Genomic DNA, 19468 nt, shown 5'->3' with positions numbered 1-19468 from the left:
GTGACTGATCCTGTATCGTGGGTATTCGTGTCCAACAGCTGCTCAGAGAGCTTGACATCACGGTAGCCAACGTTGCTCAGTCAATAAGGCAACATCGGAGGAAAGGCCAGCACTTCACCATCCGTCTACCTGCAGATGGGTAGCATAGAGCTGCAGCTGCAGCTCTATGCTACCCATCAATCTACTTACTCTGATTTACTTCCCGTCTTTACTGATGACTCAAAAGCAGTCATCTATAGGATCCTCTGCTGTTTTCTCAGATAACACCGTTTTTGAGAAGATTCCAGAAGAGTGCAGTATATACACCGCAGAGTTGTATGCTATAGAGGACCTAATAATTAATCTTGGATATAATAATTATCAATGGTTTACACTGATTCTTTAAGAGCATTACAACCTTTATCCATAATTGGATATAGTTCGCATCCAGTCCTGTCCAGGGTTTAGCAGAAGTTGTATACCTTTGTGGATCTACACTTGATATCCGCTTCTGCTGGATTCCAAGCCACATTGGGATCAGGGAAAATGATCTGACAGACGCTGCAGCCAGAACAGCACAATCCCACAGTAATCATAGCCTGCTAGTTCCCTATACAGACTACAGACAATTAATAAGAAATGCATTACACTCTCAGTGGCAACGATCGTTGCCATGATCGTTGCCACTCTCAGTGGCAACGATCATGGCACCGGACAGTCCACAAACAATTTGTATCAAATTAAGCATGTAATCGAAACACGGCAGTCTAGTCTGCAGGAGCCGTAGAGAGGAAGTTGTTCTAGCTCGCCTGCGCATAGGACATTTTCGTCTTACCCATTCTTTTCTGCTGAGGGCTGATGACCTTCCTATGTGTGAGGACTGCAACACCCAGTTTTAACTATTAGACATATTTTTACTGAATGTCCACGTTTTAGACATGAACGACGATATCTTTTACTGCTTTTAACTATCTGACTGAGCCCTATATACTCAGTATATTTGTTTATGATGAAAAGATAAAGAGTATCAGTCAGATACTCTCTGACAATGACCACGTGTCAGCTGTTTTTATCAATTTAAAATTGACAAACTTACATCGTTTAAAATATACTCTTTTGTTACATATACTTTTACTACTTTTTTGTATATCGTTTATACCTTTTCGACGACCAATTTTCACGGCTCACAGTAATCTTTTTACAACCTTTGTTTTTTTTTTACTTTTTATAAATGTCTTTATTCATTTATCGTTGTTGGCGCATTATAGCCTACGTTGCTGTTGCACCAGCAAACTCCAAATCAAATCCGGGATCGTGGCTCATTGTGCTACTTTTGTGCTGATTGCCAGAGGTTGGCGGGGACGCACAATAAATATAATGTAAATGTTGACCTAAAACGCCGACGTCGATCTTGACACATTCAGATCTGACAATTACTGTATGTTTCTGAGATTTTCAACGTAGAGGACGGACTTTAGATGGCCCCACCCAGAGAAAGAAGTCAAGAGGAATGAAATCCTTACTTGAATGACCAGTCATCGACCTTTTCCTTACTATTTTAAAGTATTTTAAAAATGTCCCAAACGATTATTTGAAAATGTGATAGCAAACCATTCTTCTGAACCGCAGCTTCGTCGTTATGCCAGTGGAATGTTGACCTGAATGACCATTAGTAATGTCCCTAACATTTCCAGATATGCTTCACTTGTCACATTACTGGCAGAAAAAAAAAAGTATGAACTTGTCAAAAATCTCCTCGCAGTGTCATTTACACCAGAATCCGATGATCATTTCGCATATGATCATCGGATTCTGGTGATCATTTCTTCCACACACTCGTCTGTAAATTATGTGTATTCTGTGGTCTGTTTGCTGGACAAAAACCCGAGTTTCGGGAATCAAAATTATTCGTCCTTGCCTGGGACTGGTTAATTGGGGCAAGTTAAAAATCCCGTGCTTTGCTCGCATTATTAATGGGATTCGAACTCGGGCGTTTTCCACCTGGTGTGGAGAGATTATATCCATGTGCTACCTGCAAAGGCCGAAATCAGGTCAGAAAAACGAATAAAAAATTTGCCGTAAGCAGTTCACCGTCTAGGCTAGTTAGGCGAGGCACCCTGTTCGGATTAAAAAAAAAAAAAAAAAAGACCAAACTATTATTTTTAGGCCACCCGAATAATTAAATTCATCTGCCGTGCTGTGTGTCATATGTCTGTTAATTGCGTGTGTTCTATGGTGGAGTGTCTGTTTTGCTGGACGAAAAACCTTGCTATCTACGCCTGAGACCGACTAACTCAGCCGCGGAGTGAAAAAAGCGCATTAAAGTTCCTGGCGTCATCGACGGGATTCGAACCCGGGCCTTTTCCACCCGGTGACGATACCACTGTGCTACCCACGCAGACCCTGTTTAGAGTAAAAGACCTGAACGGGCAGCAAGAACAAAGAAATGCCGGACAGGTGAGATTGGTCATCTTGACCAATGGGAGGAAAGAGTTTAGTCTCGCCGAAGAGAAGAAGGGAGGTCGCAAGTAGTTGGAAGTGGGTGCCCAGGGAGTTAGGAGGAGACTGTGTGGGAGAATGCGAAAAAGTGAAAAGTAGGTTTCTGAAAGAGTTTGAAAATGCGAAATCCGTTAATTTTAAATTACAAGTTAGTTAAATAAAATTTTAAGCAGAGAAAGAGTTGTGACGGGGAATGACAGAACACAACTGGATCGTACAGCCATTACTTGTCTTGCAAAATTTTTCCTCTCTCTCAGAATCGCTGATTCTGTGTCCCGGACCGCATAAATCCGTTGAACAGAGGATCTGAGACGAAAAGTTCTTCTTATCTGAAACCCACAAGAGGAAGGAGAGAGAAACGAATCAAAAGATTATCCAGTTTTCCGCACACCCAAAGAAGCCCCGGGGATCCCATAAGCGGTAGTCGTCTGAAAAAAAAAAGCAAAAGTTCAGTAAATGAAAATTTATATTAGTCATCCAAAGTTATGGCGAAAAACAAGGTTCTGTCTAAGATCTAAAACAAAAATGGATTGTTCAGTTTAAAGACAAGTTTTCATAACAGCGTTTTAGATTCGCTGCTAATCTAAAACACAGATGGAACTTTTGACACCGTTCAGTAATAATCAATATATCGACAGTTTCTAGTGTATACAACATTATAAGGATAGTGAGAATTTCACTAGCTTAAATATTTAATATTAATATTGGATAGAAGCGAGAACCAAGGGGGAGATGAATGAGGGGATAGAAAAAAAAGGTAATTGATTTAATCAATAAAAGTTGCGATCAGTTGAATCGATAAAACTGGTGATTAATTGAATAAAATCAGGTAAACTTGAAATTTGGTCTTTAGCCATGTAAAGGAATGAAACAAATGAGCAGAGACCGAACTGCATTTTATATACAGTACTTATTGGTTAGCCTGGTTACTTTGGAATAGTGTCGTTGTCAAGCTGTGTGTTTAATCAGAGTCAATAGGTTTGAAGAAAACATTTATTTCTAATGTAGTGGAAGACATTAAAATTTTAGTTAAATTAAGCGGTGATGAGATCTTGTAACTGATTATTGTAGGGAAGAAAAAAAGAAAAAAAATCGGATTGTAAATTTATTGACAGCTACCTTATGAGGACTTTGGTCTTCTGAAAAAAAAATGCAGAACGAGGAGAGAAGTTTAAGGCTACAAAATAATAAAGTCTATAAGTAGCCAGAGTTCTGCTGTGAATGTTCACCTATCCAATGTATTCAAAAACTCATATAATTGTAAATAGTTCATTGGGTATGTAATTAATAAAGTGCTGTTTGTTTTGAATACCTGTTGAGTTGATTGTTGGATACCTAATTCAATAACCCGATAGACAAACGCTTCTTAGTCCGTGAATAAACATATGCATAGATAATAAACATACAATTATGCAACCAGGTGGCATTGTGAACTTCAGTGCTAGGTGAGAGGCGACCTGCAGATCTGGTTAACATATGTGTCGAACTGAGGAGGATATAAAAAAAAAAAAAAAAAAAATCCTCTTCAGAAAAAATAAATACAAAAAAACAAAACAAAACTTATATTCTGGGACAATACAGTCTCCCTTCAATGCCCTGTATCATTACTATATAGTTCTTGAATCATTTTGATTTTGCAGAGGTTGAAATGATGTTTCTTTAGAATTTGCTTGATTGGACTTCAGACATCATCTAACTCCTAGGACAGGTCTATTGTTCATTTCTTTAGGCCGTTTAGGGTCCAATTCACCATTGCTGTTGTCCCCTCTTCTGAATTTTTACCAGTGTTATAAAGTATACATCTCGATTTGCAAAGCAGCACACTTCTCTGGAAAGAGAAGCGGGCACTTCTTTGCAAAGCAGCCCACCACCTCACAGTTCTCGAACACGTCTCGCTCTACAGATGCGGTAACAACTCTCCGACGATAGGATCTCACAATTTTTGGTCAAATGCCTCAGTGTTTACCTCATGGAGCCGCTTCTGACCATTTGCGATAAATATCTAGAGCACTACTTTCCCCTCAATGAAAAGGATTCCAAGTCCGACCTCTTCCGTAAACCCACTCAGCCACCAGCATCAATCAACTTAAGCCTATAGCCTCAGCCTCCTGCTTCCTGAAGATCATGTAAAAGGCTCTGTCCCTGACCATCTCCCATCAAAACTTGCTACACTTTCCCCATTCAAATACATTTTGCTGCATCAGGAAAATTAAGGATTATCAATCGCCTCTCTGTCACTCACCATATCCTCAGTGCCCTGGACGATAGGGAGGAGCTTGTTACCTATCTGGATATTCAACCAGGCTTGACGCAGTATCAGTCCTTTCTGCTCTAAGCTCCTTTCCCTTCTCTAGCATCATTATTACAATCACGGGGAGCCTGACCTTGCTGATGACAACCGTTCCCAATCATATGATGTCATATTTCTGCCGGTGTACCGCAGAAGTAGTGGGGGGGGTCTCTCTACAGTGCACTTAATAGCTATGCTCTTCTTTTATGATAAATGCAAGCAACTGTATAACTTATGCCGATAATGTAAAGATAAGATTTCCTCAGCAGACAAACCACGGCAATTTCCAAGGAAATCGAGTAATTTTTTCAGGACCCTGTCAAGATATTTATCCACATATTTTCGGCTAAATCTACGCAAATCGTACTCAACACCTATTGTGACCTTCCTGAGCGAAATTGGAATGTCTCCTCATGGGATCGTCGTTCCCTGGGTGTGTTATTTGGCAAGATCTTTCTCAAATCACATAAATGCGAGAAAGTTTTGTTCCCTCAAATGGGCCGGCAAATAACGTCTTTTCGATGAGTCATTACGCCCCTTTTAAGGTACCTGAGTTTGCACATCTATCCCGCCATCCTTCATGGAGCTGCAATCTGCGCATCAGCAGCTCGACAAACAATGAACTTCTCTACACTGCAAAATTCAGGTACTTGGAATGGGCAACCCACAAACTTTACCTCCTCCCAACCATATGGATCACCGATCTGGCAGCTGCGCTCAAGATTCCAAGGCTGAAACTTCTGAACAGCTGGTGTTTTTCCTTTGTGTTGCAATATAGAGGAACCAATCTCAGATCCAGACATTTCATTTGATCTCTGTACATTGGACAACCAGGAGAGCCTTAGAAAATAGATTTATACTTAGGGAGATCTTGCCCATTTTAAACGCAATAGATGACGACTTCGCTCCCCCCCACCTCCGGCCTAATCACGGACAAGATGAGGCGACGTCAGCTGTTGTGCTCAGTTTCTCTCTTGTTTGTAATCAAACTTATTCGTAACCACTTTTTATTATTTAGAATTGTGATACCTGGGCTTCCCCTTCTCCATGACGGTGTGGGAGGGGGATTATTAAGTTTCTTTATTTTCTATATTATATTTTATTTATTTTACCTTATTTATTTAGATTTTTCTTATTTTATTTTATTTCCTATCTCACAGAAGATTTTCCTTAGGTGCCCTCACACCTACAAGGCCCCACCTTTTGCCACCTGACTGCTATACTCTGTATATATCACAGAAGATTCTCAAGATCTTGAGGGTAATTTCTGTTGTTTCCCCTTAATCAGTTTCCAGGATTCTCTCGCTAAATTGTGTGAGAGCAAACTCTTAACTAGGCAAGCAAGGCGTGTGTTACTTAGAATAACAGGACTCAAGGTGAAAACAAAACATGAAATTTATTACATACACATATACAACATAATATACAATTGAATTAAAAAGCTTACAGTCCTAATATACAAAGTCGACTCAGAGATACCTTGCATATATTATTCTAATTACAGTTTCCATTCACTAGCTAATCTGAGTTGACCATTATATGAAAACACCTGATTCATTCTTCTTGCCCTAACTAACTTCTAACACGTGTACATTCTCTATACTTATTTCATTTACTCCTGGATACAATTCTGTTTCATATATTAACAATTCAAATGTGCTACATTCATCATTCAGCTCTGTGTTCTCACCACACTGTTACAATATACTTGTTAACCAATCTTCAGACTCCTGAAGTCCCTACTTGTTATTAGTCGTTCAGATAAACCAACAAATATTCATCGATTAAAACACTATATTCAGAGTTGCTCATGTAACTTAATTATCTATAACTTTAAAACATATTCAGAATCCTTCTTTATAAGCTTTACTACCCTTCTAACACATTATATCTATTTATATCAATTTCATCTATTACTCATTCCTTAGTTTCCTTTGCATCATACACTAACCCTTTTTAACATAATAAACTCTGTTAGTATATCTACTTCGGAGATAATTTATCTTTCACTTTACTCTCTAGTGCTACCCCCTTTTCATTAATTACTATACTATTTCACTAACAGTCCTTCTTGCTAACTTAGTGTACTTAATATATCGCTCACCTACTTCTATCTTTTTTTTCTCTTCTTCTCCAGGGAGGTTTCAGGATTCCATCTTAAGCTCTCCAGGCTATCTTCCAAGGCTTCCCTTCATCTGCTTTCTTCTGAATCTGCTTCAGATAATTTTTCCGGAACTCTTGGCTGCATGGGTCTGACGTCCTTTCTCCTGCCTTGAATACACAACTCCTCCTTTACTACGGCTCATTCTGATGCATCTTTCTCCAATAGGTCGTTATCTTTCCTGGTTCGCTTAACTGTCTTTCATAACCCTTTGCTTATCATCCTTAGCCTTCCCGTTACTTTTCTACTCTTAACTATTTTTCCCCTTTCTGTCTAGGGCCCTTTTTTTGGCACTCCCTACATTTCTGCACTGCGCGACTTACTTTTCTCACTCTGCGTCTCCACGATCACCCCTTTAGCCACACTCCCTCTTACACTTGCCACTTCTGTCTTCCTCACACTGTTGCCTCTGTTTCTCTCACCCTGACAATCCCAACTTTTTCTCCACCGTTTGGACTTCCTTCCCCCATCTTCTCTACCAATCCAAGGAGTTCACCTAATCGTCCGACTTTTCTATTCGTTAAAAAAAATTATCATAACTATTTGCGCCGTGTGCAAACCAAGCCTTGTTCCGTAATTTCCTTGTTTAGTTCTCAGGGTAGCACAATCCTTTCATGTCTGTCGTCGTCTCCCAGGATAGCCATTTTCGTCCTTTCACATTTGCGAAAATGTTGACAACTTACCAAAAAGCCCCCATAGTGACCTGGTCTTTTTTCGACCCAAACGCTAGCTCATCGGGACTTATGTCCAGCTGCCGCATAGATCAGACGCGTCTTAATCACCTGCATTTCACCGACCCATTGTTCTGCTTCCAGTAACCCTTTTCACTAATAACGTTCACTAATGACCACTCCTTCCCTAGTGTGGGCGGCTGTTCTTTGTTTACTGTCAGTTCACCCCTTTTTCTCTCACGGATCTATATTTATATTAATTTCTCTTCCATTTGACTGCTATTCAGTTTGCACATCTGTAATCACTTATTTTCTAAATCTAGTATTCTTCCCATATACACTTCTCTTAAATGTCAAAATTTCCCTTCCATATCCAAGATTAAATTATTCCCAAATTACAAAAATTTCCCATGACCTCTAAATCTCTATATTTGTAAGATTGCATCTTACAACGGGAACATCGTTTATATTTCTGTATAGTAAGAATGATCTATTTGTAAATGTCAACAGGCAAAAAATAAACTACGCAAAATTCAAGTAAAAAAAAAAAAAAAAATGTTCGTAATACAATAATAGCAACATAATTAACAAACCTTCCAGACCTGATGATAGGACTCCAAAGCAAATCTAGGAACTTCGATGGGTAATTTGTTGTTTGGTAGCTGATAGTTCTTATAACTTATTGAAACTATTTGACTAGATTATCTTTATTATATTTATAACCTTAGTCTTTATTATAAGCACTAAATTATCCTTTTTTCGTGTCAAAATGTCATTTTCATTCTTAATTCTCAACAAAGTATCAGTTTTGTATTATAAAATTTGGGAAACTGATATTATCGATCAAAGTGTAAAATTATTGAGCTGTATACGATATTTAATACAGAAATGTCAACGATCCGGTGTTTTTGGAAGATATAGAAAGTTCAGTGCATTCAATTAATGCAGATTAGTGTTAAATATTAAAATAAGAGGATCATCACATGTAAAACTATGACCAATCCATATAATAAAGTACAATGCAAGTTTTATCATAGAATATTAATTATACGGGCTATTTCAAAACAGTTTCAAATTTCAAGCGAGAAATGTTCATATTTATTGATACACTAATAAATATTTAATATAATCAGCACATTTGTCAAAAAAGGTTTATCCCCGATGATCTAAGGGCTGAAATCCATTTTTCAGTTGTAACGAGCTTAATTTATATAGGGCCAAAAAGATTTTCGGCGGTTGTTCACATACGTTACTTAAATTAAATTTCTGTTGGCCTCAGTCAAGCCAAATTAAAAGGTACAGTATTACAAGAGCGAGTGTCGAGTTTCAGTACTCGAAGCACACCATGCCACCTGAAGAAATCGCACCAGTTACTATAGGATTTATGGAGACCTGGAGGAAGACACGAAGATGGCCTAGAAATACGTGAGAGCCAGAAAGTATGAAATAAGGCAAAGACTTATTCCAGGGAGACTAGATGTCAGTGAGCTATGTAAGAGGATCATTGCAATAGCAGCTGTGGGAAGGAAGGGGTTGGCAGTGCTCGCGAGATACATAACTGTAACCTACCGTACCGTGCACTCGGTGGTGGAGCTAATAGGGAAAATTGAAGAACTAGTTTCGTATACCGGTGGGAACGTCAGCTTAACTCCATCTTCTCGCTCGCCCTACAGGATAGAAGCACCACATCGCTCCTATCCTGTAGGGGTTTAGTTAAAACTCCGATTTCACCTAGAACTTGTCACCAAGGCATTCGCTACCCACTTACAAGTAAGTTGCGCGCTACACTTGAGAAAGCGTTATTGCATTCTTTTCCCTGTACCATAAAGTGTGTGAAAAGTTAGGAAGTGCGAGCCAAGTAATACGACTTCTTGTTTCCATAACAACAAGAAACATTGGTTACAGAGAAAGCCATCAAGGGTAGGCAGAGATTCTATTAAAGTTTACATGATCAGCGCGGCAGGGGCATAATATACTCCCAAACAACGAGGCGAGAGTCAATGCCGGCATGTGTAAACAGTATTTACTGCAAATCGATATGGTGAAAGCTTTTCTGTGAAGCCTGTTAGCACACTTCTTTGCATCCTAAACGGTGGACCCAATCCGTATCATTTACAGCCTCCTTAATATTATATTCATACAACGAAAGTGCCTGTGACATTCTAAATGGACTTGCCCCGGAGCGATTAAATTGATTTTCCAGGGCGAGGCGGAAGAAACAAGATCTCACGCGATGACTTTATTTCTTCGGGGAATGTTTGCGAAAAAATAAATGGCACAAAAGTTGGTTTTCCATTTTGTATTATACGATATCTAATCTTTGCGAAATGTACTTTAGAATGCCAATTGAGGTAAAAGGATTAGGAAAAGGAGAAGCATTAAAAGGCACACTCCTTATCAGAAGTTTGTGCGGGATTAAAGGGAGGAAAAGAGATTTTTCCATTTCGACGCGTGAGCGTCGATCGAAAAGGAGTGCGAGAAGAAAAAGGGCAGCATCTTTCGTAAACCTATTAGAGGCGAGACTCCTGCTTCGTTACCTGGGGTAACAAAAAAGATGTGATGCGTTTATCAGCGTTAGCGTTTGATCCAATTTGGCCCATTATTATCTGCAGCATCAGTCATCGCCAGAGTCGCGCGCAAGTGGGACAGGTGCTTCCGATAGCCACGAGTACGCTGATTGTCTAGGGGGTTTTAGAGAGAAAACTTTCGTGACAACTACCAGTTGGGGGGATGAGGTACAAGCGAAGAAGGTAATGATATTAATTTTTGGACAGAAAAAATTTAATGGAAAAATAAAATAAAACTTAATGGAAAAATTAAGCGAGAAACGGATGAATAATGGTATTTATGGCCCAGACGAATCGCCGTTCGTTTAAATTATCGATTATCCATTCCCTCTCCTCTCGTCCAGCGATTATAGTCTTTATTGAAGGGATGCGCACTATTTCTTCTTCGTGGACTGCACATTTTTGAAAACTAATGCAAACAATTTGTTCGGCAGCAAATAAAATTCAATAGAAATTCATAATAAAATTCATTTCACGTGCAACGTTGTGAATGATATACATGCATAAGTAGTTGCCTGTTTGTGACTTCGTGATCTTTCTGAGTTCTTACTCCCATTGTGGAAACTAAATGAGCGTTGACCGTTAATGTAACATATTCAAAATAGAAATTTTACCTCGATTTAGGGGCAGTGGTGCTCAACACGTTGCATGTTCCAAGCTTGTTACATTGTAACTTCAAAAATGGCATATAGACATTCATTAAAACAAAACAGAAATTATTTTTGGTTAAAATTTCTTTAAAAACAACACAGATTAAATCAGATTTTTTTAATCAATCAACGGTCTACTATATAAAAAACAATTGCTTAACTTCACTCAAAATATTATAGTTTCTTGGGAATTAAGCAATTTAGACAACTGAAACATTTTTTAGTTAACCAGTGTAGATAATCTTTCCCAAAATGGGAAACGTTTCTGGTTCACTTTCGATTTCTGTATTGTCCGGGAGAACTGAAACAGTTCTGTTTTAGGCTTGCTGATGAGCAGATCGAATATACAGTATATATAATTCTCCCGCACTTCATTGGTTGTTTTTGCGCCAAGAAAACTATAATCATGAGTCTTCGGTATACCTTGTCTGAAAATTATGTGATTTCTATGGCGATTTGGCTGTTTTCTTTGCTAGATGAAAATCCCGAGTTTCTCGAAGCAAAAAATCATTAAACCTTCACTGCTTATGTGATTGTTGTACTAGTCATCCCTGCCACCAAACTCTCGCAAGACAATTAGACAAGAACATGGCAGGAGTCAATAAACAACATTCTGGACGCAACATTCCTACCACCTGTTGTTCCGAGCACCCCTGACAAGATACGACTATGCCAGGAGAACGCTGACTGCAACCCCTCACATGTTGAAGGAGCCTTCACTCGAGTAGATCTTGAAATTGCAGCAAACAAAATTCTAAACAGGAAATCACCTGGCGAAGACTTACTGGAACCTGAAATCGTCAAAAAGACGGTCGAATCCCAGACACAATCCTGAACTTATTTAACCACTGTCTCACAGAGGGCTACTTCCCCATTGATTGGAGGTCAGCAAGAGTGGGACTCATTATGAAGAACCCAAAAAGCAACAAGACCTTCCGGAATCCTATAGGCCGATCGCACTGCTCTCGGCTCAGCAAGACTTTCGAACAACTGCTCTATCAAAAGATTGAAATCCATTACATTGGTGCGGGGCTCTCCTCTCCAAATCAATACGTTTTAGGAGAGGGCGCTCTGCAGCTGATGCTCTGGAAAACATAATAAACGAAGCACATACTCTACCTGCACCAGCATGTATTTCCTAATAATCTCAATAGATTTTGATAATGCGTTCGACTCGCTATGATGGCCAAGCGTCCTCGGCAGGCTCCGGAAGGCAAACATACCCATCAACTTATACCAATGCATTGAGACCTACCTAGCAAATAGAAAAGTCAACGTCAGTGCTCCGTACTGCCAAGTGTCGCTACCACTCTTCAGAGGTTGCCCGCAGGGCTCTCTCCTGGGACCCCTTCTGTGGAATCTGGTCCTTGATGAGTTCTTAAACTTTGACCTGAACACAAACTCTTCCACGACCATAGAACCAAAGACTGACACCTCGTAAAGCTACCGGCATGGCTTCTCAGCAAGTCTACAAGCCCACAACGATCAATCCAAATCCTCCAAACCCCAGCGACTCTTAAGAGACAATACACTAAAAGAACCAGAGGAGAGAATAAGAAAAGAAATGGAAAAGAAGGGAAAAGGGAAAGAATAAAGTAGAAGGAAAGAAGTAAGAGAGAAATGTTTTGAAGGAAAGAAAGAAAAACATATTGACTGCGACAACCAAACCTAGACGGGATTCTGTCCTATGCTTCAACATCCTGGCGGAGCTTAATTTGAGTGCAGAAATACCCCTACACTAGTTCTATCCACGATCCCCCAGCACCAGGTGGCTGCTAACACGCCACCTGGCGATCTGGACCAAGCACCTTTCCTGGCCACTTTCATTCCCTCTCCCCGGCGGGGTGGGGGAGGGGACGGGTTGTTTTCCGTCTCCTCTCTTCTTTGCCGCCCCTTTTTTCCTCCTGGTGGGGGCATGGGCCTGCCCCCACCTCCTTGGGGGTGCGTTCTCTATTGTCCCCATATTTCTGTCTTTTCCCTTCAGTCTTCTCCTTCCCCTCTATCTTAATGCAAGCGAATGCCCCACACACCTAAATTTAAATACGTTTAAATTAGCTTTCGCCCATATTCTAGGCCTTTCCAATTCAAGCGACATCACCCTTTGCAATTGAAATAAAACTAATTATATGAATTTTTTTTTATTTTTTTTTAGGTCCTAGTCACTGAAATCTCAGGAAATTAGGTGGCAGGACCTGCCAGAGTAAATAATTATAATACTGGTGTACCTGGTCTGCCTCCACGGGGCGAAAGTGGGGCAACGTTGGGCCTCAGCAGGAGTACAGCGGCTAAATGACCAGATGAACAACGTACACAACACTAACATGTACAATATCCATACACTTTTAAATCTCTGGCATTTCCAGAGAACTGGCACACCCATCAAATGCAAGCAACGCAGAGATGGGTGAAACCCGTGGTGCCACTTGACACCAAACACACTTTACACTTGTACTAGCCGTGGGAGTTCCCAGACTCGATAACGAATTCCAAACTAAATTCGAAACATCGACTTAGAAAATCCTCAAAAGATTTTCTGGTGGTCAAATACAAAATCCTTTTGAGGTCCTCAAAATCCTCAATTCTAAAGTCAGTTTTTTTTTTTTTTTTTTTTTTTTTTTCAGTTTTGTGACAATGCTAATCTCACCAACTCAACTCTTATTCCGCTTGATTAAAAACTAAAAACTAGAGACTTACCCCCCACATGAAAGAGCACTTTTGCATGGTGAATTGTTATTTCTGTAAAAACAAATTGAAATACTAAAAGTCAAAAAAATAGTCAGGAGCTCGAAGAAAAAGAACTTTTGGATTCATGCTGCAGTCAGCATGAGGATGGGAATTCGAAAACTGTCTTTGAACTCCTGAGTGTTTCCCCCCTTTAATCTTATCTGTTTCCCACATGAAACAGATAAGATTAAACACTACTAATTTAGAGTAACTCATGATAAAATGTCTACATAGTAAGGTGCTTGTTGAAGTACTTTAGATCCGATTTTATGCATAGATATTTAATCGATGAAAAATATTTGATGATGTCTTGTTTCAGATAACAGTTATGCCTACCAGGGAGATCTTCACGATGAAGCTTTTGTTCGTAGAAAGCAGCGAAGAAACAGGACAACGTTCACGGTACAACAGGTATATTTGTTTTCCTCAATGTTGATTCATCTTTGCATGTATAACTGTCAGTGATTGCTATTCTGCATAGAATCTGTAACTAAAATTCGACTTTAATAAAAGGCATTGCTGCTACTTTCTTTTAACTTTTTTTCCACAAAACAAGTTTTAATTCGTTAAGTTAATAAGTCATAATTAAGACGCCGAGTGCCAAGCAATTCGTAGTGATTGAGCGATTTCCAGTGTGATTTATTGAGAAATCCCCATACAACAGTTTTGTATGTCCTTCTCGAAATATATTTAAAGTCAAATCCCTTTAATAGAAGAAGGAAGAACAACCATAGGCATAAGAAGCCACCCGTTGTTTAATTCTTTTTGTTATTTAACAAACAACCACTAACACATTAATCTTAGTTATAATTATAATTAGTCATAACCACTTGTCTCTTAAAGTTGCCTAGGACAGATACTGGAAAAATAATTATAAATGCAGTACCAGACTTCCTAACACTCAAGAATTTTTTAACTCAGACCAATATGGCTTTCGAAAATTATTACTAGATCTAATTGTCAAAGCAAAAGAAAAAAATGAGAAATGAGCGCCTAGCCGTGGTTGTCTTTGATTTAGTGAACGTCTTCGATATAACCTCAGTGATCGTGGAATAACAGCGAATCTCCCGAAATTCATATTAAACTTCTTGAATTATTAAACCTTTTAAGTTAGATGACGTAATAGTACCATTTCCAGCATCTATATTCAAGAAGAGGAAGTCCCTCAAGGCTCAGTCCTACTTGTATTAGAATCAATTCAATAAATAAAAATATACCTGAAATAATAGATTCCTACCTATGTGCTGATGATAGTACCTCATGCTTTTCTCACACCGTGTCCAAGACTGAACGACAACTATAAGATGTAATGAATAAAATAGAAACATGGACTAAGAATAATGGATATCGACTCTATACAGAAAAAAGCGACCCATTTCGGCACAACAGTAACTTACATCCTGAACCAGAACTGCGACTTGGGAATAACATCACCTCCTTCGCATCGAGTATCCGATTTCTAGGCATTAAGATAGATAACAAGTGAAATTTTTATAACGCATTAAAATCTTCGTGTTATTTGCCAGAGGAAAGCAATCATTCTCAGAGTCATGTCACCTGAAACGTGCTATCAGCTGACCGATTTATTCTCCCATACTTGTGCAGAGTCTTAATTAAATCTCCATTAGACTATGGTATTCCTGCTTATGATTGGGCTCCGCCTAGTACATTAATATGGCTGGGTTCCATCCATCATAGTGCTCTACTGTTGACTTAAGTGCATTTCGTACTTCGCCTGCTTAAAGCGTATATACAGAAGCCAACTCAATCTTCGCATGAAAGTTCTATTACTAAACTATTGTGCAAAAATTAAACGTCATTCTAACCATCCGATATGAGGATACCTCTATGATCCAAGGTAGAAAAGCCTGTATAGAAGTGAACCGGCTGTTGATATAAATCTACAAAATCCGTTAAATGACTGACAACTAAATTATGAAAGAGTTAGCTCGAACATAACTTAATGCTCATTAATATTTAATGACTGCTTCTTGCCATTGGGAAAAATGGCTTCTACCTTGTGCGTAAGAATGACATCATGACTGAGGCATGTATTACAGGACGGACGAGATATTGCTGATTTTTTGTTTTTTGATTTTTTTAAAACTTAGCTCATAAATTCACAAGAACAACAACAACATGTATAATTAAATTTAAATTTACTTTCTTAATTTTTATAGTCACTAAAGGTAAATGTATTAATATATCTTTTATTTTTTTCTAAGTAAAAATATTGTCTCCTCATTCACTGATTTGGTTAATCTACTGATTCTCATCTTTGCGACTAACATATAAATCAGTCAGAATGATATATTTTTTTCAGCCTAATAGGAAATGGTATTACAGGGTAAGAGAATGAGAGTTTTATCTGCGACTGCATTCGAGACACCTCATTGTTTTTAGATGTCGTGATTAATGAACCAAATTGGATTATGCTACTCAGTTAGACAGTGAATACGTTCCAGTTATTTGAAAGTAATATTTTTGAGATCAGGAATAGGAGAATGATGGGATCAGACTGTTACAAACAAATATTAGTTCGACTAGACTTAATTGAAGACAATGCATAGGTTAAGCATTATGTTGAGCAAATATTAATTTAATATTCTCTGAGCATAGTTATAATTCTTATTAATGATTGCTTAATAAATATTAATAATTGATTAATTTAATCAGTCCTCAGTAGGTGGATGCTTTGATTATAATACTGCATATCTCATGGACCTCCAAAAGTTTTAGAAAGTTTTGCATTATTTTGATGTGAGTTTGGTTTAGTCCAATTAGGAGAAGTCGCGTAGACGGTGTGGCCATTTTATGCTTGAAAGCACTGCAAAGGGCTACCAGAAATGATATTTTTACCTAGAGCAGGGATCGTAAACCTTTTAGGAGTAGGGCCGATTCCCCTTCTAGTGCGAGGGCTTTGATGCTGGTTTCCTCTGGTGTGAAATCTATGGTAGGGTCATTGGTGAGGACCTACCTCTCAATTAGTTCGCGAAAATGCTGCAAATAGTGTATTTTTTTAGGATTTACATTGAAATGCATTTTTGAGATGTTTAAATAAAATCATTTAAAACATAACGTATAATTTCGACCATTTTAAAGAGAAGTATATTCAAGGCGATTGATCGGTTTTTGAGATGATTAAAAAATCACCTGACTATAGTATAATTGATTTATCTCATCTCAAAAATCAATAATTGATGGGTCCAATATTGAAGAACAGTTTTATCTGGTCTTCAGGTTAGTCTCATCTGCTGTCTTTTGTTTTGCCTTTCTGGCAACAAGAAAAAGCGTGGTTGTACAAAGAAGGGATTTTTTATCAGTATGCAAATCAGAAAATATCGGTGTCATGTTAAGATTAGGTGACTTTTGGTTATTGAGCAGAAATATATTTAGACTATAAGCTCATTGTGTCTTTCTTTTTTTATAGTTGGAAGAATTAGAAAAGGCGTTCTCACAGACGCACTATCCCGACGTGTTCACAAGAGAAGATTTGGCTATGAAGATAAACCTGACAGAAGCCAGAGTGCAGGTACACTTTAATGTGAATTAAATTTTTCAGTTATCTCAAATTTGAGTTTGTATTGAGTGCTGTTTATGAATTAATTGTGATATGTCTGTTGCAGTTGATTCGTAGACGTGCATCACAGGGTATAAGAGAGAGCTGTTCTATATATTCCTTACCATATAGAAAAGAACTCGTTTTGGAATATATTTTTTAAAATATTTCCCTTACGATTAGTGCTTTACCAAACTGTGTTTAAATTATCTAAACGTACTGAACGTCACCCGTATTATATTATATTGTATTATATTATATAAGCTGATTAAATTTAAATAATACAATATAATATGATATGACATAAGAGCTTATATAATACAAATATAATTTTCTTTTGCTTTTTTTCTCCCGGAAGTGGTGTTCCTAATAAGTTGCTTACCAAGTATCTATTAAAAAAAAAAAAAAAAAGTACACTGCAGCGCAAAACATATAATCTATCATGCATAGTAGTAAATGCGAGTATATAAAAATAAATACTCATTGAGGCATATATATAATGCATTTAGCACTATGGTAAATGCATGTATAAAATTATTAGCATTGGTAGAGGCATACGATGCAAGAAAGCGAGCTTATGCAGCATCTTGATTTAGTCTTCTTACGTGGTTGCGGTGGGGTGAAGACTAATTAAGATTTCTAACTTTATAAAATTGACAGAAACATACAAAATGCTTAACAGAGCTTTATCACGCTTAGGAACTTTTTCAGAATTCTTAAATCAGATTCTGTAGAAATTAATATAGAATTGCGTGTCAAATATTATATGCAGTTATGCGATGGTTAATTAGCCCAGTTCAAAGTGGCAGTGTCTGAAGTAACAAGGAGGATGGATGGCACTGCAACCCGGTAGAGACTCACCTTCACTATTAAGAATCTTGGGAAGAAGAACATCTATATTATTTTTTAATTCGTGGCACTCCTAAATATGGATCATTGGTGTAAGAGGTTGGGGAAGGGGCAAGAAAGCTCAGTTATTCAGCTAGAATTTTATTATATACAACTCTTTCCCCCCAAAAAAGGGAATTTCTGATAAAGTGAAGTTCTATGGGATCTTAATCGAAGGGATCGTTTGACTTAGTTTAAAGCTAATTATTATTATTTTTTTTTTAGTGGAAGTGTTAAACATCACTGTTTTGTAGACCATGTACATACTGTCAGCAGAGTCAAATGTCCCCGATTACAAATCGTGTGACGTAGGCGCATCTTCGATTGATTGAGTGCAGCTTTGCAGGCTACTTTCTGAGTTGGCCGGGAAATTTTTGTTTCTTCACTTCTGCAACTATTTACAGCCTGGGCGCTCCTCGCGCGAGCGGTGTTCATACTGTTCATCATACACCGCGGGTTCATGGGTCTAATGGGACCGTATTTTCCCATTAGACACTACCGCAAACAGATCTGGTTAAGCTGGGCTTCTGCGCATGTCAAATTTGAGTTACAACAGCGGTCTACGTACCCGCCAGGGGCTGCTAAGTGCGCGTGAATGATTTTCGGCAACGGACTGTCGACACCTTCCAGAGGGCCGTGATATATGACCCTGTCGGCGAAGTGATCACCCTACCATGGACGCCAGTCTACTGGGAGGCGGTAACTCGCCAACTAATCTGACTTAAGGACCGCCTTGCGTCCGTTCTGATTCCGTCTCTGGCTTAATCATTAGAGGAGCCGTAAGGCTTGACTGGACACGGGGATTTGGACCTGCACTTTATAAGTTCGTTCTGGTCCGGAAGTGTGTACCTGCCCTACTTTAGGTGTTCGGAGAGATTTGCGTTGACTTTAGGATCGGTGCTATCGCAGAATATCACGCAAAGGATATTCTGATGGAAAAGTTTTTATTGCACACCACATAGACGGCCCCTTAAAGTTTTCCTTTTGATCCGAGTATCGAGGTAATTGGAAGTGGCGAAGTCCTCTATCACTGCAAGTTAATATCACCCAGCTCGAGCTGTTCCATGAAATCTGAATTGTTGTGTGAGGGTGTCTGTTGAAGACATTAAATCTCTTCTGGTGTAATGTTTCCCTCAGTGCCTCTAATCTTCATCCACTGACGGTCAATTATGAAAAGAAGGCAATAACGGTACTGTACTTGGATTTCGAGATACTTGGAAACTGCAATAAAGTAAACAATCTTCATGCATTTCGTTATCATCAAGTTGTTGATTTAAGAAAGTGCATTTTTCCCTTTAGAAGTTAGCTTATAGCACAAGAGACAGCTCGTGAGATTTTATATGAAAGATACTCTTTCCGCGAGCTTTTGCTCCCAGATAATGCGCATGGACATTTGGGGAATATGTAGCTGTGATCACAGAAGTTGGTTTGATGTCGGAATATTGCACTTTTTTTTTTTACAAAAAATGAAGCGCAATAC

General features: G+C 38.6%; 1 protein-coding gene across 1 annotated transcript in view; it reads left to right on the top strand.

Annotated features, from left to right (window-relative positions):
* The window catches only part of LOC150088155 (uncharacterized), an 88700-nt gene that overhangs the window by 54492 nt on the left and 14740 nt on the right, over positions 1 to 19468 (top strand). The window contains exons 3-4 of the mRNA XM_090370046.1: positions 13861 to 13952; positions 16972 to 17073. Coding sequence (XP_090226172.1) covers positions 13861 to 13952; positions 16972 to 17073 — 194 coding nt within the window. The remainder of the gene's footprint in view (positions 1 to 13860; positions 13953 to 16971; positions 17074 to 19468) is intronic.

The sequence above is a fragment of the Mastigoproctus giganteus genome, chromosome 3 (assembly GCF_048544385.1).
Source record: "Mastigoproctus giganteus isolate SK-2022 chromosome 3, ASM4854438v1, whole genome shotgun sequence".
NCBI classification, from domain to species: Eukaryota; Metazoa; Arthropoda; class Arachnida; order Uropygi; family Thelyphonidae; genus Mastigoproctus; species Mastigoproctus giganteus.
The sequence above is the reverse complement of the archived record's forward strand: the minus strand, read 5'-3'. Positions and strand labels throughout refer to the sequence as shown.